The 14,204-nt window shown below is 43.6% G+C and overlaps 1 protein-coding gene across 3 annotated transcripts in view; it reads right to left on the bottom strand.

Annotated features, from left to right (window-relative positions):
• The window catches only part of Wdr72 (WD repeat domain 72), a 173,670-nt gene that overhangs the window by 115,410 nt on the left and 44,056 nt on the right, over nucleotides 1–14,204 (bottom strand). For all 3 annotated transcript variants that reach the window (XM_076576691.1, XM_076576690.1, XM_076576689.1), the window contains 2 exons: nucleotides 13,852–14,072; nucleotides 10,714–10,909 (listed from right to left, as the gene is read on the bottom strand). In XM_076576691.1, coding sequence (XP_076432806.1) covers nucleotides 10,714–10,909; nucleotides 13,852–14,072 — 417 coding nt within the window. The remainder of the gene's footprint in view (nucleotides 1–10,713; nucleotides 10,910–13,851; nucleotides 14,073–14,204) is intronic.

The raw sequence follows: 14,204 nt of genomic DNA, 5'->3' as shown, positions 1-14,204 counted from the left end.
TCTCCAGTCTTCTCCCATGGGACTGTGATGTCATAGCAGTCTAATGGTCATTAAGATTACTAATTCCTTGACCTCAGAAGGAAACCCTTCAATTAGGCCAGTTCTCATTAGTTGACCTTTATTTTTTTTCCTGTTTTTGCTTATATGTGCAAGCATGTATGTGTTTGTATGTGTGTGTCTACATGTGCAATCATGTGTGTGTTTACAGAGAGAAGCCAGAGGTAGATTTGAGTCTCTTCCTCATTTGCTTCTCCACCTTACCCTTGGAGACAGGGTCTCTCACAGTCTCTGGAGCTTACTGACCTGGCTGGGCTGGCTGGTCATTTGAACCCCAGATCTCCTCCTGTCTCTGTTTCCTCATCGCTGGCATACAGGTGTACACCACCATGCCTGGCTTTTAAAACGTACTGGATATCCAAGCTCACTATCCTGACTGCACATCTCCCCAGCCCCTAATTGAAAGACTAATTTAGCCCTTGAAAAGCAGCTGTTGCAGGCAGGGGGTTTGTGCCTTTATTTTAGCCCTGTGAGACCCAAAGCCTCGAAGCTAGTGACAGTCACCTGCACCTCTACTCTGCAGAACGGTGAGATATTAAACTAAAGATTTTAAGCAATGAAGTTCAAAGTTATTTGTTATGCAGCGGTAGGGAAGCAATATAGCCAGGACTCCTGATTGGCACACCTACCTGGACTCAAATCTATGATTCTTTTTCCAATATTTTTCTTATGGAAACAAATTATTAAATGCCTAAAAGGATCAAGATATAAAAAATGTGCATCTCTGTTACATTTTTAAAACTTCAGAAAGTAATTCCATCTCCTGTCTTACACTCTGAATACAAGCCATAGAGACATTCAAAAAATACCTACAGATGGGAAATCATAAGCCACACCAACATATTCATTTTCCAACACTCTCTTTCTGGAGGAATTGTATGTAAGTTGTAAAATATTGTCTGGTTTTTGTTTGTTTGTTTGTTTGATCCTCTTACTCTTCAGCTCTCTTTATCATTAAGTCTGCCATTATCCACCATTTATTCTGAGAGAGGGTCTCATGTGGCCCAGGCTAGCTTCAAATTCATTATGCAGCTGAGGGTGACCTTGAACTTCTGAGCTTCCTGCCTCCATCTCTCAAGTGCTGGGATTAGAGGCATGCCTCCTCACACCCCATTTATGTGGTGCTGAGGATGGAACCCGGGGCTCTGTGCGATGCTATGCAACCCCTCTACCAACTAGCTATATTCCCAGCCCCCCGGTGTTATTTAATTCTTAAATCAATCCAGAAAAGAAACTGGGGGCTGGGAAAGGTGAGTAATGGAGTATTTGTATGATCCGGTAGCAGAGCCACATGCCAAGGGGGCTGAGTTTAAAGTATGTGATAAATGGATGGTGATACAGAAGACGGGGTAGAAGAAAGGCCTTGACTGGTGAGGTAATCAGTTGGCAAATCTGCCAATAGTTCACACAAAGGATGATAAAGACCCCAATCAATCATTGTTTTTATTTTTAAACATTTTCAATGCCCATGAAATTATTTAATTTCCTGTTTCACTGGTAGTATACATTTTCAAATGATTCAAGTTTATGTATTAACATTGTTGATAAAAGTGAGGGGAAAGAAATGGTAAATACTTTAGGCCCATAAAATTCCCTGTATGGCCAGGCATCTCTGATAGGCTCTGAACTGGATAAAACCACGGATGACTTTGTTATTTGACCAGAGTATCTCCTGCTGTCTATCTTACTGTAACAGGGTGCTGGTGGCTGCCTAGGGGAACCCCGAGTTCTATGGTGCGGACAACAGTTGAACATTGGGAGAAACAGAAGACCGAGCTATGGAGGAAGGGGAAGCAGTAACTGTTCCCTCCTGGAGGGGAGAAGTCTAAAGCTGGGAGTTCCAGCAGGGAAGCTGGCTTGACTTCTTCATAGGCCCACTAGGGCCTCCCCTTCCTCCTCTGGGTCCTGCTTACATAACCACCCCTGTCGTCATCTTCTTCTGCTCCTTGGGAACAAGTTGACACTTCAGGGACCCACTTTCCCTTGTCGACCCGTGTCTCCCTAGCTTCCTTTTATGTCCATCACTTGTGTTGCTATAGTTACAACCTCTGCTGTTGAATTCGGTTCTTCACAGCTGCCCAGTAAGTACCTTACCACGCCGTCTCCTCACCCATGACTCCTCGTGTCTTAGGTCTGTTAGTGCCCCTGGGATTCCCCGCTGCCAGTCACAGAAGCAGGTCTAAGGTCTTCTCAGCATGGATGGGCATATCAGAATTGGGTCTGCGCAAAGAGTTGGGGGAGAGGGTGGGACAATCTCTACCCAGATCTTATCAACAAGGCAGAGATAAATAACCAATATTATTTTCGACATGGAACGTCAAACCCAACAAAATCCTCTGCTCACCAAGACAAGGACTTGACCCCTGGACTAATTTTTACTTGGTTCATTCCAGAGGCATGAAAGACTTTCCCCCATCTAATCTTAACACATGTGAATGGTAGATATTGGATATTATTGATGCGCCCAGACTAATGAAGTTAAGTCCAGTGTCTTTTATCTTGGGGCCAAATCAGAGAAGCCTCCCTCCCTGCCGCCCCCCCGCTTCCTGCACTCCCCCAGCACCAGTCATTACAGTCCACTGAGTCTTGCTTTCCAAATCGTTTCTGTGGCAGCTGGCTGCTGGGAAGATGTGGGCTGCTGAAAGGAGGAAACCTGGGGAGGGCAGATGGCTCCTCTGGGCGTCTTTCCACTCCGTGCTGCAGCTAAGAGCCCCGCTAAGGTAGCAAGTGTTCCTGTAACACGTTTGCAGAAGGGGCTTCGCTAAGGTGGAGCTGCAGAGCAGATGCCCGAGATTCTGCAGCCTGAGGCCCCTGCACATTGGATGTGGCGAGGTGACAAACACACCCAGCCAGCACTCAGTGCAGTGTGACCACAGGAACTGCCGAGAGGGATCACAGCTTGGACTTTCTTTACAAAGCAAAACCCAGGGAGGCAGCGACTGCCCAATGGATGCAATAAGGATGTAAGGACGGAGGTTGGGGGGATGGGGGTGGGGCCTAACTGGTGAGAAGCAGACAGCGTTTGTTTTTATAATTAGAATGACATCGTATTGATTTTCACATTCGTTTCTGAGCACACAAAATGTTCTAAGATGCCTTGCAAACACCAAAGTAATATGCCCTATGTGTTATGCCAGGAGAGTCAAAAGACAGGGTTAAGTAATAGCTCAATTAAACTTTGGCTGTGTAAATAAACACAAACACACACACACCCCTACATAATCACATGCACACATACACACTCACATATTCATGCACCCAGGAAGTGGTAGAACAAAAATGAAACATGGGTAATTTAACTCTCCACACTAATGTTCTTACCCTCCTCTGGGCACTGGCTCCTACCTAAGAGATTAAACTTAGCTGGATAAATTTTCAGTTGCTAAATCTCAAAGTTCATGTTCCCAGCTGTGCACCAACCCATGCAAGCACTCATGATCACACACACACAACTCCAAATTACAGTGTTGTTGGATAACTAGGGCCAAGGAGGAGAGAGTGAAGATTCAAAACTAGGCTTCACAGCAAAAACAGACATTGGGTAATAACACCAGTAATTATTATGATAAAGGAAACCAGCCTTAGACAAGGCAATACAGGAAAACCTTGCCTTGCACTCAAATGCATCCTGTTTTCCCTTTTCTAAAAGCAATCATCTCCAGGGGGTTCCATCTGCAATCTGCCACAACAAAACCAAGCAGTTCTGGGAAAAGGACACCTTGGAGAAACTGTGATTGGCAGGATGCTGCCCACTCCAGCCCACCTCTACTACGTGTGCAGTGAACGGTAAACCACAGCCCTGATGACAAGGCATCCCACATGCTATAACTTTACCACTTTAGCTAGACAACGGTGACCTGGGTGAGAAACCAAGCACATTATCCTCAGAGTGATACAGTTGGTCCTGGGGCTCATCTCAACATTTGTTATTTCCTGTTATACCAATATTCACCATGGTACTCCATGAGGGACTCAAACTTAGGTACTGTAAAAAATTTTTTCCCAGAGCCAACTTGTATGCTACTTTGTTATGGCAAAGTTCGAATTTAACCACAGATTCTATAGCACTAGAATGAATATGACCGTTGATCTAGTAAACTGTGGGCCCCATGTATTCCTCAGTTTTCACTCTACACAGTTCCAAGACAAAGTGTTGAATGTATTTGGAAAATATGGCCTATTAGTTTTTAGTTGACAAAGATCATTGCTCATATGTTTCCTCCTCCTCCTCCTCCTCCTCCTCCTCCTCCTCCGTGTGTGTGTGTGTGTGTGTGTGTGTGTGTGTGTGTGTGTGTGTGTGTGTGTTATGGTATGCCTCCCTATGCGTATGCTCCTTCACATAAGTGTGGATGTCTGTGTGTGTATAGCTAAGATTGATGTACAGGACATTCCTCTATCATTTTTCCACTTCATTCTTCAAGACAGAGTCTGCCAATCAAATCCAGAACTCACCAATAAGGCTAATCTTCCTAGCCATTTTGCTGGGAGTAGGGGAGGATTGGGTTGAAGAGAGAGATGCCCTGTTTCTGGCTCAAATTACAGGACAGTTGTCACACCTACTGGATAGTTACTTGGCTTATGGGGGATTCGAACTCTAGTTCTCTTGTTCGTGGGTCTTGAACCACTGTTGAGCACTTTAACCGATGAGCTATCTCCCAGCCCAGAATCTTTCGTAATTTTTTTTAAAAACACAATTCTTACCATTTCCATTGAAACTATGGAAACAAATCCCCTAATTAGCTGGGCAGTGGTGGTGCACGCTTTTAATCCCAGCACTCGGGAGGCAGAAGCAGGTGGATTTCTGTGAGTTTGAGGCCAGCCTGGGCTACCGACTGAGTTCTAGGAAAGGCTCCAAAGCTGCACAGCACAGAGAAACCCTGTCTCCAAAAAAAAAAAAAAAACCAGAAACCAAAAACCAAACCAACCAAACAACAACCAAATCTCCTAATTAGACAACAACATTGAAGACCAAAAGAGCTCTCCAGCTGGTACTAATAAGTCCATTATGGAAAATAAATTATGGGGCTGGAAATTTACTGTCTATGGTAGAAACAAATTCAGCGTTGTTTTCCCCAGCTGCCATCCTGAGCTCGGGAGCTGGCTTGAGCCTTGACACACTCCGGTCGGCCTCTCCTGCCTTCCTGTCAGCTGTCGCTTGTGCTCTCAGGTGTGCCTGTCACAATCCACCTCCTGCTTATACTTTGCTGTTTGTAATCTGCCATGTGAGAAATCAGATGGCCAGCGCTGTTAGGACTACGTGTAAATTAAAAGCCACATTCTGAGAGACAGCCAGAGATTCTCCTTCCAATGAGCACCGAGCAATCTTATGGAAGCAGCTCCCTCTCTTCTTAGCATTTTTCTTATCTAGCTCCTGCCTGATGGTTACAGAACAGTGGCTTTCATCTGCAGGAACTGTACTGTGTCATATACAGTGAGGGGCACACCAGAGTTCAGGAAGAGACATGTGTCCCCAATACAGGGGTGACACCTAGGCAGCTGCGTTAGACACACTGAGGCTGCCTCAACTCCATTTTCTCACTAGTGAGATGAGAGCAGCAATCCCAAACCTCCACAGTCAGTAAAGCAGATTGAACTAAGAATGAGTTGCTATGAAGACAATATTTTTATGTGTATGAGTGATGTATTTGTTCATGTGTATGTTTGCAGGTACATGTACATGTATGTGTGCATGCATGTGGCTTGGCTGCCTGAAGTTGATTTGGGATGTCTTCCACAATTGCTCTCCACAGTTTTGGGGGGCATGCATACCAAGGTACATACCTGGAGAACATACCTGCGGTTTTGTGGTTGAAATCAAGTCATCAGACTTGGCGACTAGTTTGCTTGTTTCCTACTGAGGCACCTCAATGCCTGTCCATTTTAGTTTTGAGACAGAGTCTCACTGAACATGGAGTCTGTTCATTTGACTAGGCTGGCTCTCCAGGAAACCCCAGGGATGCTCCTGTCTCCACCTCCCCAGACAGGGATTACAACTGTATGCCACACCCTGACATTTCTTACGTGGGCTCTGGAAATAGAACCCCTGGTCCTCATGCTTGCAGGCACTTTACTGGATGCACTATCCCAACACTATCCGTTAAGAACAATCATTATGTCTCACGTATGTTACCCACAGCTGCCTATTGCCTGTTTCTGTTTTATTGAATAAAGTTTTATTGAAACACAGCCTTGCCCATACTTTAAGTATTGTATACAGATTCTCTGGAGTTACAAGGGCAATTTCAGAAGTCACAGGAGAAACCATAAGGTCCCAAAGCTGAATATATTTACAATCCAACCCTGTGCTGAAAAGCTACTGAACCATCCCATCAAGAAATGTTTTATCTTTCAGCAAATGAGATTTCATTTTCCCCCCACAAAAAGTAATTAAGTGGCTCGATACGGACTATGTTCTAACAGTAGCACAAGTTGATCAGGAAACATTCAGGAATAAAAATAACCATTACATTTACAGCACATAAGAAATTCAATGTATAGGTTTCTGCCCTGCAAATCTGTTACTGTAAACACGAAAGCCCTCAGAAATACGCCATACTTAATGTGTAAAAGGGATAATTAGCTCAGCGCTGAAAATTATTCCTGGTGTGCATGTAGGGGAAGACTCAGTAATGCATTACTTCTATTGTGTCAGCCATGCAGCAGTGAGACCCGGAGTCCTCAGTTGCCAAACACGCTGTGGGAGCACAAATATTAATCAAAATGACATCTCCAATTTTTCCCCTTCCTAATCAGGCCTAAACATCACGGGACATCCAGCAGATCAATAAGTAAAACTGGAAGCCCTCAGCACTCGATGCTGTAGCTTTCTGCCCTCAGCCTGGACAAGAGCCTTCAGTGTTAACCAGCAATCCCCTATTTTGGTCATCCATGAGGTGAGCATGCCCACCTATGACCCCAGAGCATCATCAGACATGCATCCAGCCATGCCACCTGTCACAGAAAGAAAGACCGCATACGGTTTCAGCATGAAATCGGCATGGGAGTGTAGCCCTAGAATATGTCCTTTCATTCCGGGGGGACGTGGGGGCCCTTTCCTTGATTTCCTATCCCACTGACACTTGCTATTCCCCCCCTCCTCTGGGCTTTGGAGGTGTGCGGGTGCTGGGAAACGTCTGACTCACTTTAGTCAATTGATTCCTCCTTTGTGTCTCTGAGGAGGCTGAATACTGGAACAAAGAACACATCCAGTCACGTGACTCGAACCCTGTCGAGCGAATTGCACAGCCATGGGCAAGGGGACAAAGGCCCAGAAAAACTCCTGGAGTCCGAAAAAGCATTGTCCTTCCTCTGAGGAGGCATCAGCTTCTGGACCCTGTGGGATGTGTGGAGCAGAAAGCTCAGGGCTGTTTCCAGCCAGGCAGCAGCTGGGGAGGAGCTGTGGATGCTGGGAACTCCATCCTCCAGTCACTGAGGCCCAGGGACATTTGTGACTCCACTCATCCATCCATTCATTAGTTCATTTTGCTGGGTGCCAGGCACATCAGTGAGCAGGCATATTCTATTTTTTAGGCTCCTCTTAAAGAGTTTTGGTCTTAGCCAGAGTTCCCTGCTCCCTGACAACATGAAACTGCACGTGGGAAACATTCCTGACTCCAGATCTTTCCACCTTTATATAAAAAAAGAATACAATGAAGAAATAAAGCATGAGAAAGATGATGATGGTACCACATTAGCCAGCTGATGTCCAGCTTGGGAAGAGAAAAATAGTCCCTTAAATCTTAAGCAAATGGGGCTGGAGAGATGGCACAGAAGTTAGGATCACTGTCTCCTAGAGTATCTGGGTTTGATTTCCAGCACCTTTATGGCAGTTCAAAACCATCTACAACACTAGTGCCCAGGGATCTGACACCCTCTTCTGATACCCACAGGCATGTAGTACAAGGCATATATACAAACACCCGTACTCCTAAAATGGGTCTACATAAAACTCAAAGGAAGAAAAAGAACTACAGAGATTAAAAACAACCTTCAACAAAGCTAATGCCAGACACAAGGCTAAAGGAAATTAGGTAAACTTAGTTTAAAGGAGGTCAGAGGTCTGATGAGCATTAGGATAGAATTTGGGAAAAGAAAGGGATTTGTTACCCATATGGAGACTCAGATAGATATATAAATAATACTACTTTCCTAGGTTGAATTGATATTGTTTTTTGTTTGTTTGTTTTTTAAAGGACAACAGCGTAGTTAACAAAGGATAAATAACCTGGTTTGGAACAAACATCCTATAGGTTAATTTGGCAGCAAACATGCGCTTACTTGATACAACACTTCTACAGAAACAATATTCATAGCCAATTCTAAGAGACTCATGAATTAAAATATGTTCTCTCCATGATAGCCACTACACTGATCGTTGTCCATTGGACAGTCCAGCCCATCCATTCCTACCACCTGTGTCCGGCTCTGTGCTCACTGAGGCTGATGCCAAAAACCAGCCCCATCACCTCTGATGTCTAGTGTGATTAAATAATGAAGGCGGTCGTTAGGAGGATGAGAACCGCTTCGTGACTTTCCCTCCTTCGACTCTGCATGTCTGCCTGGAGCATCCCCTGAACTTCCTGGTTTTCAGTTGCCTTCTGGTTCTTTCTGCTTCATTTATCAGGAGTGGGGGAGGAGGTTCCTGTTGCTGCCCATGCCCACGTGTTAGGGAACTCATCACTCATCCCCTCACCCCGACCCACACATTTACAACTATTCCATTCATGAATTTCTCATCACTTCACAAATATGAGTTGGATTCAGCTTCCTGCTAGGACTATGATTGAAATGTAATGCATGCATCTATTTGTAGACATGGGAATGTGCACAGCAGTAAGGTGATAGCATTTATACCATGCATGTTCTGAGAGTGAGGTGGAATTGTTTCTTTTCATTTTATAGTAGAACCATGAACATTTGCGAGTGACCTCATAGTTCTCCATTTGTGCTAGATTCTATTGTCTATGAAAAATAGGCTTGGTCCCCAAGTATCCCCACTGAATCATGCAGCTGAATGCATGAATAAGCACTTGTGTTTCACAGAAAAGGGCTTCACAGCAGCAGTTAAGATGTGTTTATAGCCTTTGATGATGATGATGATGATGATGATGATGATGATGATCTGGTTAATATTGCTAATAACTTTCTGCTTGTTTTCCAATATGAGAGGTATTATTTGATTTAATCCTGTATGATTACATCTATTCCAGAGACAAGGGGACTGTCTTGCAGATATGTCACATGATTTGCCCATGGCCAGTAGCTCGCTCTTCCCTACCAGGTCTTGGAGGCAGTCAATATTTTAAAAATCTCTTCTACCCACTATATTCAGCTATCACTCAGATCCATAGATTTCACACAGATTTTTAAAATTTTCCTGATTGGAGCTGAAAAGATAGCTCAGTAGTTAGGAGCCTTGGCCGCCCTTGCAGAAGGTCTGACTTCGTTTTCCAGCACCCATGGGGTGGCTCACAACTAGAGCTCCAGTCCCTGGGGATCCGATGCCTTCTTCTAGCCTCCTCCAGTACTAAATGCACATGATGCACAAGCATATGCTTAGGCATAACACACATAAAATAAAAGCAAAAAATAACTATAGAATAAAAATAATCATAATTTTGGATTTACTGTGTGAAGTGTCACCGAGGACCTAGAACTGTCTCCCACTTGTTAGCTGTGCAATCTTGCGTATTTACACGGCAGGTGTGGCAGGCCCCATCAACACATCTACTGCACAAGTTGTGAGAATCAAATGAGAAAATGAACACTGAAGCTGCCCAAGCTGTTAAACATGGTCCAAAGGCAGGGCAGCGTCAGGAGGCTCTGGAAACTCCAGTGTACAAATCACCATCATTAGCCCGTGACAGTCAAAGGGGGAGAAAATGGCAATTATTTTGGCAAAGTGTAAGTCGAAACTGTATTAGGAACTACCCAGTCTGTGAACAACACCCAGCCTAAAACCACCACTATTTGATCAATAAAAAAATATGCAATAGATCCCGTGGAACACACTCCCGAGAGGGCCGTGCTAACTCCTATGCAGTAATTACACCTCCCTTCTTTGGTATGTTCCCAGCCCTTTCTGAAATGTGTTATTTATTCTGTCTTCAGACATCTAATCAAACTTGAAAAGAAAAAGAAAATCCCGTCAATGTTCCAAACACACAACTCTGTGGTGTGATATCAAAAAAGTTCAGTTGAACAGCTGAGTCTTCAGTTTCCCTGACTCAAGTTTTTTGGAGTTTTTATAATTAATTATATTCCATTATTACTGATCATCAATTAGCTCAAAATGTTGCTGAGTTGGTGACTATGCTGAAGAAGGCAGAATTTAATGATAATTTGAGACCAGTAGGACACTAAATTTCTCTCTTGTTAATAATTAAAGTAGATAACTTATGTTTTTATTTATAGCTTCCAGAAATATCCGGCTCATTCCTGAGCGCTGCCCTGTCAGCTAATCATCAGCTGGTCAGGATCTGACTTAGGCCACTGTGTTTTATTTCCCACACTTCCACTGCAGCTATAAATGTAGCCCAACCCAAAGTGAAAACAACTGAGGTCATCGCCATGTGACTTATGGAACTTTCCACCTGGACAAATGCTTGCCCACCGACGGACGGATAAAGGATAACCAGGATTAACCTTTCTGATTACCTGTTTCAATTTCCCAGATGTAAACAGAGTCGTCTGCACAACCAACAATTAGAAAGTTCTCCACTGGGTGCCATCTGATGGTTCTCACAGGAAAGAGGTGCTTCCGGGCACGCAGGAGGCACTGTCTCCCTTCCAGGTGAAGGAGAGCCACAGAGTGGTCGCCACACACACAGCAGAGTATCTGACCGTCACTAACCTGAAGAAGAACACCAGGCTTACGTAAGTGAAAAGCCATATGCTACCTGATGAGAGAACTCTCCCCCCCACACACACTATTCTGTTGCAGCTATTTCCAAAAGTGCATTTCTGCATTAAACAGAATTCCTTCAGGGGGCACTCATGAATCAGCTGTAGACAGGGCAGAGTTTAAACTCACCAACCCACCAGGAAGGTCAGGAGACAGGAGTGAAAGGGACAGAGCACAGCCAGATCCTCTCGGAAGATAGCGAAGGGTTCCCATCACTCAGCAGGTGCCGGCAGCAATGCTGATGTCGGAAACCGGGCAGAACACAATAAACCCCAGAACTCATTTGTCACCACAAAAAGAAGCTATTTGTGGACACGAACTTAGGCCCAAGGGTATCGAGAGCTGAGACTTTCCACTTAAAGCCTCAGAATGTGATTTGGTTCGGTTCCCAGAACTCCACAGATTCTAATCCAAACAGGAAACCTAGTGTAGACACTATCTAAAACAGGGCAGCTTTAGATGGCTCCTGCTGAATGTGCTCCTTCAAAAATGCAAGGACACAGGAACTTTGCAAGACAGCAGTCCTGGAGACATTTGTCAAAGTCATCAGTGGTCACCTTCACCACCCAACCTGGGAAACTAACTGATAAAATGAAACAATTAAACAAAGTTAATAAGTGAGCTGGGATGTAGTAGTGAAGAACACTTGCCTAGGAGGCACACAGCCCTGAACTCAATCCTTAGCACCACACAGGGGCTGCTAACCCATCCAGAACAACAGCTCGAGTGCTGATGGCTAATCACTGTGTGGGCGTTGGACAGCATGTCCCTCCCCACTGCCAATTTTAAGGAGACTAAAGGAATACTGAGCAGAAAAATAAAATCACAAAATGACAGATGTGATACAGATGGAGGCTAGACTTTAGAATGTAGGTCAGATGTCATAGCTCCCAGACATCCTACCTTGTGGAGAACAGGTATACCCCGCAGCTTCTAGAATGTGAAGCTCCATGTGATCCAGAAACACAAACACACACACACACACACACACACACACACACACACACACAGAGAGAGAGAGAGAGAGAGAGAGAGAGAGAGAGAGAGAGAGAGAGAGAGAGAGAGAGAGAGAGAGACACGCACACATAGACATACAGGCACATATGTGTGTACATACACAACATACATACACCCCACATACATATAAACACACACACACACACACACACACACACACACACACACACACAGAAACAAACACAGATACAAACAGACATACAGAGACATGCAAACAGACACAGAAACACACACAGACACGCACGCATAGACATACAGGCACATATGTGTGCACATACACAACATGCATACACCCCACATACATATAAACACACACACAAACACAAAAATATAAATCGAATGGTCATGAGTGATCACAGGTTAGATTACCCACACCAAGTTGATCCAATCCTGCTTTCTAAACATTTGAAAGCTAGAAGATAAAATAATTCATAGGAAAAGAGAGGGAGAACTGCAGAATAGCATGCTTTTGGAGGCAGAAACAATATTTCTGAATTCATAGTTTAATTTCTATTGACCCCATACTGAGGCCCACTGCTCACAGGGGTGAGACAGACTTGGACTTCTGTCCTGGAGCAGAAAAGAGAAAAGGATTGAAAGGGAGAGACACTCAGGAATAAAATAAAATATATCCCAACGGTATTCCAATTGTCAACATGGAAGTTTCTGGAATAGCATTTCACTGTTTAGTTTAATACTTTGTGATCAAGAAATATATCTTATCACCAAATGCAGTGTCGATTTCTCCACATTTAAACTATATGGACATAATTTTATAAGTCAATCTAACTCAAACACCTTATCTATATTGCCACAGGCTTTTTTTTTTCTTCTCGAAATCTAGTTCACATTTTAACAAAGACCCCAGTTCTTTGTTAGCTGGATTTAGGTTGTTGTCTCATGAGAAGATAAGCTCTATCATTATTTTGTTTTCCCCATCAGGGTAGATTGATGCTCATAAATTCAATATTTATCAAACGTTCACCCAGTATTTGTTAAGGAAATCAAAGCTAAACTTTTTTTTTTTTTTTTTTTTTTTTTTTTTTTAGTTTTTCGAGACAGGGTTTCTCTGTGTAGCTTTGCGCCTTTCCTGGAACTCACTTTGGAGACCAGGCTGGCCTCGAACTCATGGAGATCCGCCTGCCTCTGCCTCCCGAGTGCTGGGATTAAAGGCGTGCGCCACCACCGCCCGGCTCAAAGCTAAACTTTAATTTATAGATTTCTACGTTCTTTGACTTGTTTTTGTATAATCTTTGAATTTATTTTAAAATTCCATACTAAAGATTAAGGCAGAACTAGGGAGAAAAAAACTTAATGTGTCATTAAGAGGATTTTATAAGGCTTTAATTGATCCAATGTTTACTTTAGAAACACTGTGTTTCTTTTCTTTTTTTTTTTTTTTTTTGGTTTTTCGAGACAGGATTTCTCTGTGTAGCTTTGCGCCTTTCCTGGGTCTCACTTGGTAGCCCAGGCTGGCCTCGAATTCACAGAGATCCACCTGGCTCTGCCTCCCGAGTGCTGGGATTAAAGGCGTGTGCCACCACTGCCCAGCGAAACACTGTGTTTCTAAAAAGCTGGGCATAAACACACTATGTTTCTAAAGTGGGAATATAGGGTTTTATTGTTGTTTGCTTTTTAAATTGTGCGTTATATTTTACTCTTTCTTTCTTTCTTTTTTTTTTTTTTTTTTTTTTGGTTTTTCGAGACAGGGTTTCTCTGTGTAGCTTTGGAGACTGTCCTGGAACTCTCTCTGTAGACCAGGCTAGCCTTGAACTCACAGAGCTTTATCTGCCTCTGCCTCCCAAGTGCTGGGATTAAAGGCCTGTGCCACCACCACGCAGCTGTGTTATGTTTTACTCTTTATGTTCACTTACTTTCAAGTTCTCTGGTGACATCAAAAGTCTTGTTACTGGACCAGCTTCCAAAAAGAATGTGTGCAGAATTTCTTCCCTAAAAATATCCCACAGGATCACACAGGAGCCTTGATCCCCAGATACCAGCCAACTTTCATCTAATTTTGAAGCAAGCCCGTGAGGGTAAAGTAATGAAGTCACGCTCTGGTGATGTCCTCTGAGAAGTGTATGACAGGGGGAATCTGGAAAGTGGTCAGACACCAAGTAGCACAAAATTATTTTAAAGGTAATTCTAAGATTTTTGTTTCACACATTTTTAACATATGCACACAGTTGGCTAAGGAAACTATTCTATTCAGCAGCCATTTCAAAAA

The sequence above is a fragment of the Peromyscus maniculatus genome, chromosome 7, assembly GCF_049852395.1.
Source record: "Peromyscus maniculatus bairdii isolate BWxNUB_F1_BW_parent chromosome 7, HU_Pman_BW_mat_3.1, whole genome shotgun sequence".
In the NCBI taxonomy this organism is placed as follows: Eukaryota; Metazoa; Chordata; class Mammalia; order Rodentia; family Cricetidae; genus Peromyscus; species Peromyscus maniculatus.
The sequence above is the reverse complement of the archived record's forward strand: the minus strand, read 5'-3'. Positions and strand labels throughout refer to the sequence as shown.